Source organism: Saccopteryx leptura, chromosome 5, assembly GCF_036850995.1.
Source record: "Saccopteryx leptura isolate mSacLep1 chromosome 5, mSacLep1_pri_phased_curated, whole genome shotgun sequence".
In the NCBI taxonomy this organism is placed as follows: domain Eukaryota; kingdom Metazoa; phylum Chordata; class Mammalia; order Chiroptera; family Emballonuridae; genus Saccopteryx; species Saccopteryx leptura.
In genome coordinates this window covers 121,817,024-121,827,062 of record NC_089507.1, presented here as the reverse complement: position 1 = coordinate 121,827,062, position 10,039 = coordinate 121,817,024, and the positions used below count along the sequence as shown (strand labels likewise).

Below are 10,039 nucleotides of genomic sequence, written 5' to 3'. Positions count from 1 at the left end.
TATGTTTAAGGTGGATGACAAGTCTAACAAATCAGAACAAGAAGGAAAATGTCATATTAATCAAGTTGTTTACTGAGTTTTGCCACAATGTTGGGCCCATCACAAACTTGCTGGCTTGAGTTCACATTTCTTAAAATTAAAGGAAATTGGACTGCTTCATATTTAACTGTTCTTGCTCTTATGTACTATAATCTTCTATATTGTTAATTGTGTGGCTTTTTTTATGGTAGGCTACTTTGAAAGCTGAACAATATTGTTGATGGAACTATCATGCCACTTGAAAGAATATAAATGTGAGTCGTTCAGTAATGCTGTTTTATCATGACAGCTGTAAGAGTCTCTCTCTCTCTCTCTCTCTCTCTCTCTCTCTCTTTCTCGGTACCATTTTCTCTATAACACTTAAAATCCAAGCAAGTGACAGCAACGCTGACCATGCTTTCCAGAGAAGACCTTGGCCAGTGGCCCTGTCTTGCAGTAACTGATGATGCAGAAGTACAGTTATGGGAGCGATACAGATAGGCAATTTCAGTGACTGGGTGCGTCTCTGGTTAAACAGACCTCAGCCCTGACCTGCGTGAGGTTGGGAGTAAAGATGTGCTGGATAGCCATGTACCTGTTCATTGCATTCCTCCAGCACCTAACTAGGTTCCAGCTCTGTTGCCAAAAGGGAAGGACGGAGATTGCTCACTCTAGGAGCTACTATTCTCTGCACACCAGCTGGTTGGTATTGAGATTCAAGCCATCAGTTGTATTTTACATCTTTGTAATCTTAATGCCAGGCATAGAAAGATGAATAACACTTTGTTTCTCTTACAGTTTCTCCCCATCTAGCAGGAAAAATGAGCATGAGTATGTATACCTAATTGAATGTGAAAGTATCTCTACTGTGGTATATTCTCTTTGCAATGGCTTTCAGAGAGGGTGATATCTGAGCCTGTCTCTGCATGATAAGTAGAAATTTGCTAGACATAGGAGGAAAGTAATTCCAGGCAGAGATTACAGAATGGGTGAAGTCCAGAATCTTGAAAATGCTTGATATAGTGGGGAATGTTCCATATAGAGATGATGAGCAGTGATGCTGGAAGGGTTGTTTGAGGCAAGATTGTAAAGATTCATTGATTTCATGCCAAGGAGTTTTGAAGTCAAATTATAGAAAATGGGGAGCCATCTGAGGTTTAATCATCACAATATCAAACTCTTTTCAATGTTTTTGGAAACCAGTACCAAAACATCATGGAGTACGAATTTACAGGAGCAGAAGAATGAAAGTACCTGCCAGTCAAATACTGACCCCAGTTCTTCACCACCAGCTCCGTCTCTTTCTTCAAGAACAGTCTTAAGCTGTCAAATGGGCCCATTAAAACAAATGAAAAATTCAGGCTCTTCACTTCAATCAAGTGGATAATTGAGTTTCTTTTCCTAGTTTTTTGTGGGTTTTTTTTTTAATATTTACTTCTTTGAAAATGGGATAAATATAGGATTCTACATGTTGAGTTCAGCAAATGTGCAGACCAACTATGTACCAGTCCCGTAACAGAAATCATGGGGATAGAGGCCATTTATTCAGCAAACATTTATTGAGGACCTACTAAGTTCTAAATGGGAACCAAAGACACATAGTCTTGTACATCCTGGAATTTACATTATAGTAAGGGATTCAAATACTAACTGAGTTATCCAAACAAATAGTGTACAACTGTAAATTTCTGTAAATACCATTAAAACTATGGAGGAATCTAAGAACTGCAAATAGGAATGAAACTACTCCTTATTATTAGACAGAAATCATGCATCAGTTACTTGATTTGCAAATACACCCAGTGTGTGACTTCACTTTTTATCCTTTTAATAGTGTCTTTTGTAGAGAAGAATTTTTAGTTTAATGAAATTCAATTTATCATTTCTTTTCCGTGGTGCTTTTGGTGTTGTATCTTCAAACTCATCTCCAAACCCAACATTATCTAGATTTTTCTCTGATGTTTTCTTCTAAGAGTTTTATATTTTTGTATTTTATGTTTAGGTCTGTGATCCATTTTAAGTTAATTTTTGTGAAAGTTATAAGTTTTGTGTTGAGTTGTTTTTTGTTGTTTTTGTTTTATGTTTGTTTGTTTGTTTTGTTTTGTTTTGTTTTTGCATATGGATGTTTAGTTGTTCCGGCACTATGTTTTGAAGAGGTATCCCTATCGTGAGGAAGTTTATAGTCTAATAAAGGAAATAAGATCTATACACAAATGGCTTACTGAAATGGCTTAACTAAGACACTTGTCCTGAAGGACGTATGAATTATGCTGAGAGATTGAAAGGAAGTAATATTTGAGGTGGACTATGAAAAATGGGGGAAAAAAAAGTTCATTACACAGATAGGGCCAAGAGATGACAAAACAAAGAACACATCGTACATGTTTTTTAAAAAATTACTCTGATTGCAGTGTTGAGAGGGTGTAAGAAGGCAAAGGTGGTAACAGGGAAACCCCTTAGGAGACTATTGAGATGAAATGTGGTAGATGAGACAGATGGTGGTGAGAAATGTTTGGTTCTAGATGGAGCTCACCAGGTATGTATGCAGACTGAGAGAGAGGTAGGAGAGGCAGAGCAGGGCCAAGGATCACTCTCAGGTTTTTTTGTCTAAACGACAAGAAGAGTGGAGTTGCCATTGACTGAGATGAAGATCACGAGCAGAAGCGTGTGGTGGGGTTGGGGTATTGAGCACGATCTGAAATATGTTAACTATGCCTGTTAGACTTCCAAGTGAAGTGTCAAGTAAGCAGTTGGATGCGTAAGTCTGGAGCTCAGCAGACTTGCCAGTGCATGAGTAGTATTTAAAGCTATGATATCCGGATGTGGATGTAGATAGAAAAAAAATTAACTGCAAAGACGGGTGGAAGCTTGGGAGACTCCAAAATGTGACAGAAAGATAAGGAGAAACCAGAAAAAAAAAAGACACTCAGATGAAGATGTGAGAGAATTAAGAAAGAAAATCAAGAGGAGGGTACAGGAATCAAAGATGGATGTATTCAAGAAGGAGTCTGTATATGCTGCTGATAGGATAAGTAAAATGTGGATAAGAATTGACCACTGGGTTAGAAATGTGAAGGTCATTAATATGCTTAACAGAAACTGTGTCCAGGGAGTGGAGCAAGGACAGACTATTGACGTGGGTTTTCTTAATGGAAGGAGAGACATTAAAGATACTAAATTCAGAAAATTCTTTTGAGGGTTTTTGCAGTAAAACAAGGAAATAAAACAGTAGGTGGAAAAACCTGGAAGTCAAGGAAGGGTGCTTTTTGTTTGCTATAACATCTGAGAGAGATGCAGGAGTAAGAGGAACCCACAAGAGAAAAGTCCTTGATTAAGTGTGAGGAGACAGAGTCTGGTGCACAAAAATGGGACTAGCCCTGGACAGAGGCGGGGACAGAGTCAATAGGGACTTAATTCTAAGCAATGAGAAAGCAGTAAAGTTTACTGAGTGAGTGATATGATTCTTACTATTCCTCATAATCTACTTATATATATTTTCCCTTTTACTAATAGACAAATTCAAATGCTTAAAAGTATGTCCAAAAATAAACACTGAGAATATAGTTTTGCTCAAAATAAAGTGGATATTTTTATTTTCAGAAAAGTTGAAACTAACTCTTGTGTTTATTTTAGCAACTTGTTCAGCCTTCATGCCAAATCAAGATTCTTATGCTGTTCATGGAAGTTACTGAAATGTTTCCTTTGAAAATAAAGTTCCTAATGTCTGAAATCAATTTTCCACATACGTTTAACCTTTTGAAAATCTACAGTGTGCTTGATTTTTTTTATACTCCTCTTAAATTTTGCTGAATAATAATTTTTAAAACTACCATTCCTTGACTATGAGTGGCCTATATTGGAAATCTAATTAATTCAAATCTCTCTGACTCACTACTTTGTAGCAGATTAAATTACACAATAGGAGTTTTGAGGAGACATTAAAACTAATTGTATGTAGGATAGTTCTTGATAGAAATAATGAACTCTTGATCATCCATGAAGTAAGTTTGACATGTTATATTTTTCTAAAGGAGGAGAAAAACAAACATCAACTATATTAGGCTATTTTCTGGTAAATTGCTATCACTGAATTTAGTAAATCAGCTTCATAGAAGTTTGAGTCTCATATGAATCTAAAACTTACTTCCACTCTGATAAGTTCTCAAATCAGAAAGGGTTTTCTTTTTGTGTTGCTCTGCAGACATGAACGTATTCATACCAAGAAGAGTAACTTCAGCAGACCTTTAATTTCCAGCCTGAAGGATGTAGATGATTTAGCAACCCTAGAAGTTTTGGATGAGGTAAGGAAGCCACTTAAATTGAACATAAACATTCCATATATATATATATGGAATGTTTTAAAATAGATATATAATTTTTTTAATTTTATATATATATATATATATATATATATATATATATATATATATATATATATATATATATTTTGTAGAACTGACATGAGCAGCAGGTTGTTTGAATATCTGTTTCATGCTTTGTCTCTTGGCTTCCTGATTCTCTCTCCTATCTTCAGCTTTAATACATGTAATGCAAATTTCTAGGTAGTTCCAGCCTGGTGTCAGTTTTTTTTTTGTTTTTTTTTATATATATATTCAGATTGCAAATCTGTGAGTTTCCACTAGCATGCATTGCTAGTGGTCACAGCCTCTTCTCCTACTCATTTCTTTCTAGAAGTTTCAAAGGGATCATTTACTGAAATAAAAAAAAATTGTCTCCCGTAACCGCCATGTGGTATCCTCCGCTTACTCCTCTCCTGGGCCGCTCTCAGTGGCTGTACCTGCCGGTCTCCTGGATGCCTCAAGAGCCTATTACTTATGGTCAGTGGCCCCCTCATGGGATCTCAGAGCCTCTGTTCCCACAGACCTAACCTTTTAGGGCATTTAATTCTGCTTGAAACTCCTTACTCATCCCAGTGACCTCAGAAGTAGTTGGAACATCTCTGTGTACATACAAATCCAAACCAGTAAATTACAATTTCAGCATTCTTTTCCCTCACTCTCCTTTATTCCAGATAATTAGGTCATTAGAGAAATGAACAGTTCCTTTTCAGTAAAAGGTTGGGATCTCTGTCTTGCGTGGTCAACAGATTTTTGTTTCTTAAATACTTCTGACACATGCCTGATCATTTTGTTCAGAAATGAAGACATTTTCTGAAAAGAAGTAGTCATTTGGTAAATTTAGGGTTGCGTAAACAACTCAAGTACTTCCTCAAAATAATCTTTCTGTGAACATCACACATCTTCTAATCTGACAATGTTTATATGTCAGAGATTGCCAAAACCTTTATAAATCCTTATGTAGCAAATTTTCCAATGATATGACTTCCTAGGTTTGTGGATATGAAGAAGGCCTTGCTATTGTGTCACTGACCTACACCTTATATGGTGGGTTTGTTTGTTCCTATTGGCTGTGTTTTCTTTTTGCCTCTTTTTTGACCTAAGAAATCCCGTTCTTCCTTTGTTAAAATTGATTCCATGTATTCATGACTTATCAACTATGAAAGTTACTTTTCTGAACTTTTCATTCTGCCTCATAAAGCCAAATGACTAAGTAAAGGGCTAGAACATTCCACAGAGCCGCTGAGTAGCCACAATTTTGAATAATATCAGGTTCACTGCATCTTCCCTTTTCTTTTCTAGTGTTCTTTCTCTTCATCTTCTGCATTTACTTGTTTCCTTGAAAGCACTGAATATGTAATACCTCTGTAATATCACATTTGTCCTTTGGAAAACATGGGTAACAGTCACATCCCTCTATGGCTTACCATTCAAGTACTAACCAGACCTGACTCTGCTTAGCTTCCAAGATCAGATGAGATCAGGTTGGTGTGGCTGTAGACACTCTATGGCTTTCAAAACCAAAAAAAATGTCTGTCAAGTGAAAGGGTAGTTGCTGACCAAATGTTATGTCTTCCAATCAATACATCTGTTTCTTTCTAAAGCCATCGTCCAGGTTCCAGATTTTTATTTATTATTGTTTATTTTTTTAATTGTAATTGACAATAAATGATTTTTGAGAACAAGATATTATTTTTATTTTATTATAGAATACAGTCTCTGAGCAACTGGAGAAGTGTTATTCCAGAGATCAGATTTATATCTATGTAGGAGACATACTCATTGCTCTCAACCCCTTCCAGAGTCTGGGTCTTTATTCCACAGAGGTATGTGGTATGCCTTGCATGTTCTTACATGATGCTAATAATTATACTGTTTAGATATTTAAATTAATTTAAATCATGCCAAAGAAAGTTTTATTCAGTACCTTTAATAAATAGCTGAATAATTATTGTCAAAACATAGAGATAGGTTGATACTCAATAACATCCTCTGAACCAAGTGTCAGAGAATTAAACTAGGCTGCTTTTAATTGGATACATTCTGTTCTAGCTACTCCAAGGTAGTTTTTAATACAGTACCTAAGAATTATTTTTTATATGTGAAAAACACAATTCTGTCATCCTCTACCACCTTAAAATTGACAAGAATAACTGTAAATTTATGAACTTTGCCTTAAGTTTCAGATGATTTGGGCTTTAGAGCAAATTCTACTATTGATTAGCTATATGCTTTTGGATGAATCAAGTGAGAGAATGTTTGTAAAGTGATGTGGAAGGACAAAAAGTGGTGATCCTACATCAGATATTGTTGTATCCAAGGAATAGTCAACAAAATGATACTTGAGTGTCTTTCTTATAAAGTGTCTCTTTAGTTAAAGAAATAATAGCATTTTCAAGCCTTAAGTTTGGTTTTGGAAGTGGTATGCACTTCCAAAAGAGTCCTCTTTTAAATACTGCTGCCGGAGAGATGGTATACCATATTGTCATCATATTGCTGGGCTGTTTGTGTCAGGCTATTTTATTGTACATAATTGTGCATGAATTGTGCAGATATAGATATAGATATAGATATAGATAGATATAGATATAGATATAGATATAGATATAGATATAGATATAGATATAGATATAGATATGTGTGTGTGGTGTGTGTTACATGTATGTAATGTTTTGGTGGTATGAAACTTTATTTTTATTTCTGTTTTGCTTTAAAAGATTGGAGCTCTACCTATAAATAATCTAAGGTTTAAACAAAAACAAAAACAAAAGCCCTACAAAATGTGTTGTTTTTTTTAATCCTTAGCATTCCAAACTATACATTGGAGCAAAGAGAACTGCCAATCCCCCTCACATTTTTGCAATGGCTGACTTAGGCTACCAGTCTATGTTAACATATAATTCAGATCAGGTAAGGAATTCTCACATTCTTGGAAACTTTCCTCTTAGCGTCTGTGTGTCAGCTGAACTTTGTGAGGGTCAAGTCTGACACTTTCCTTTTCTCACTGTGCAGTGCATTGTTATTTCTGGAGAAAGTGGTGCTGGCAAGACTGAGAGTGCTCACCTTTTAGTTCAGCAGCTGACAGTGCTTGGGAAGGTACAGTCTATTTTTTCTCTGTCCTAATAGAAATGTTTGTTACATTTCAGAGCCAGATAGAACTGATTAAATTAATATCCAGTAATTTCTACATTTAATAATCACAAAAATTATATAACATGCTCATTATCCTTTGTGAGTTTATAATGTAAAAAACATATGCTCTGTTTTGAGGATATTTTGACTTTTCTCATTATTAGTCAGCAAAGCTTTATAAATATGATATTTCTCTCTTTTTAGTCCCAACACATTCACTGAATGTTTTCTTTACTTTTCCCCCTTTTATTAGCAGGAGATTGAAGAGGACTCACTATTACAAAAATTAATTGTACTTAAATACTATATATATATACCAGTGATGATCATTTGGAAATTGAAATTTGAGAGTAATTTACAGTAGCACCAAAAAACATGAACTATTTAAATCTAACTCTTATAAAACATGTACAATAGTTATATGCTGAAAAATAGAAAAAGTTGATAAAAAGAAGACCTAAATAAATGGAGAGATATACCATGTTCATGGACTAAAACACTCACTATTATTAACATGTCAGTTCTCCACATATTAATCTGTAGATTCAATTCAATTACAATAAAAATCACAGTTGGATTTTTTTTGTAAGAATTGACAAGATGAATCAAAAATTTATATGGAAAGGCAAAGGATCTATAATAACCAAATAATTTTGTAAAAGAACCAAATTGCAGAATTAATATTACCTGATTTGGAGACTTATGATGAAGCTACAATAGCTATTAAATACAATATAAAAAACATAATCTATAAAGGGAAAAATTGGATTTCACTGAAATTAAGAATTTTTCTTTTCTGAAAGACATTGTTTTAAAAGTGAAACCACAGCTACAGATTCAGAGAAACTTTGTACATGTCACATATATAGTAAAAGATTGGACCCTTAAGATACATATTTAAAAACTCAAAATTCAATAATGAGAAATCAAATAATTTTTTAAATAAACAAAAGAACACTGATACAAGCAATGAATGAATCTTATTAAATGAGATTTGGATAGATTTCAAATGCATTATGCCAGGTCAGAGAAGCCATGCTCAGTAGAGTACATACTGTATGGTTCAATTTACATGTCATTTTTGCAAATTTAAAATTATAGGGACAGGCCCTGGCTGGTGAGCTCAGCAGTAGAGCATCAGTTCGGAGTGTGGAAGTCCTAGATTTGATTTCCGGTCAGGGCACACAGGAGAAGCACCCATCTGCTTCTCCAACCTTCCCCCTCTCCTTCCTCTCTATCTCTCTCTTCCCTTCCTGCAACCAAGGCTCCATTGGAGCAAAGTTGGTCCTGGCACTGAGGATGGCTCCATGTCCTCCGCTTCAGGCACTAGAATGGCTCTGGCCAAAACAGAACAATGCTCCAGATGGGCAGAGCATCGCCCCCTGGTGGGCATGCCAGGTGGATCCCGGTTGGACACATGCAGGAGTCTGACTGCCTCCCTGCTTCTAACTTCAGAAAAATACAAAAAATAATTATAGAGACAGAAACAGATCAATGATTATTATGAGCCAGAGATGGAGAGAGGTGTTTACTACAAAGGGTAATGATACAATTTAGGGGGGGAGGGATGGAATTGTTTTATGTGTGTATTGTACTGGGGTTTATATGATTGTGTATGTAAAACTTTCAAAACTTTACACTATAGAGGATAAATCTTTATGTAAATTATATCTAATTTTGAAAAAGGGAAGTTGATGATAGAGACATGGTTTGATTTTCTAGCTAGAGTCCTTAAAATGAGATAGGTCAAGAATTATTGTTCTTATTAAGCTAATAGCTTTAAAACATCATTGTGCACAACTTACCTCTGTGAAAATTTTTATTATGAGCTACATGGTTACACTTTGAGTCATGTTAAAAATTTTGCCGTCACTGTGATTACAGGAATCTTGTGTTACAGAGTACTATGGTTATAAGGCGAGAGCCTTTCTGTTAATGGGTGAGGCCTCATAGTGTCAAAACAACAGCTTAATAAATTCTAGTCCTTTGTTTTCAACATAATGAGTTGAAAAAAGTCCATGTTTCTATTTAAAATCAACTTGTTTTAATATTTTCAATCATATGTATTGGTATGAAATAGAACTATACATTGCTCAGTGGAATACTACGGCCTCTATTAATCAGACTTGTGATGCCAAAGGACTAGAAGAGGGAGAAGAGACCAGGAAGAGAGTGCTACCTCAGGGCTGTAATCTCAGTCTCGTCCCCATTCCCTCCTTCATCACTCCCCTCTCTTTGCAGCTAGAATCAGTATCATTCTAAAAGGTTTTAAATACAGTGAAATAAGATGTAATTTTAGAAGGAGAAGGATGGCGAGGCACAGTATACTGTCCTGACACAGAAGAATTGAACATCTGAATTAATTCACTCAAACCTTTTGTAATAAAAAGGATTTTGCCATTCTTTCTTGATTTGTGGGCCAAAGGAGGTTCTTATTATTAATGGAATATTGTTTTGTAGATGTCATCAAACTAGTTTATATAATCTCTTTATCTTGTTTTTGGTCTAAAAATATGATTTAATACCAATTG

The 10,039-nt window shown here is 35.2% G+C and overlaps 1 protein-coding gene across 1 annotated transcript in view; it reads left to right on the top strand.

Annotated features, from left to right (window-relative positions):
* The window catches only part of MYO3A (myosin IIIA), a 250,823-nt gene that overhangs the window by 128,788 nt on the left and 111,996 nt on the right, over positions 1–10,039 (top strand). Inside the window, exons 11-14 of the mRNA XM_066384881.1 lie at positions 4,220–4,319; positions 6,086–6,202; positions 7,182–7,286; positions 7,389–7,472. Coding sequence (XP_066240978.1) covers positions 4,220–4,319; positions 6,086–6,202; positions 7,182–7,286; positions 7,389–7,472 — 406 coding nt within the window. The remainder of the gene's footprint in view (positions 1–4,219; positions 4,320–6,085; positions 6,203–7,181; positions 7,287–7,388; positions 7,473–10,039) is intronic.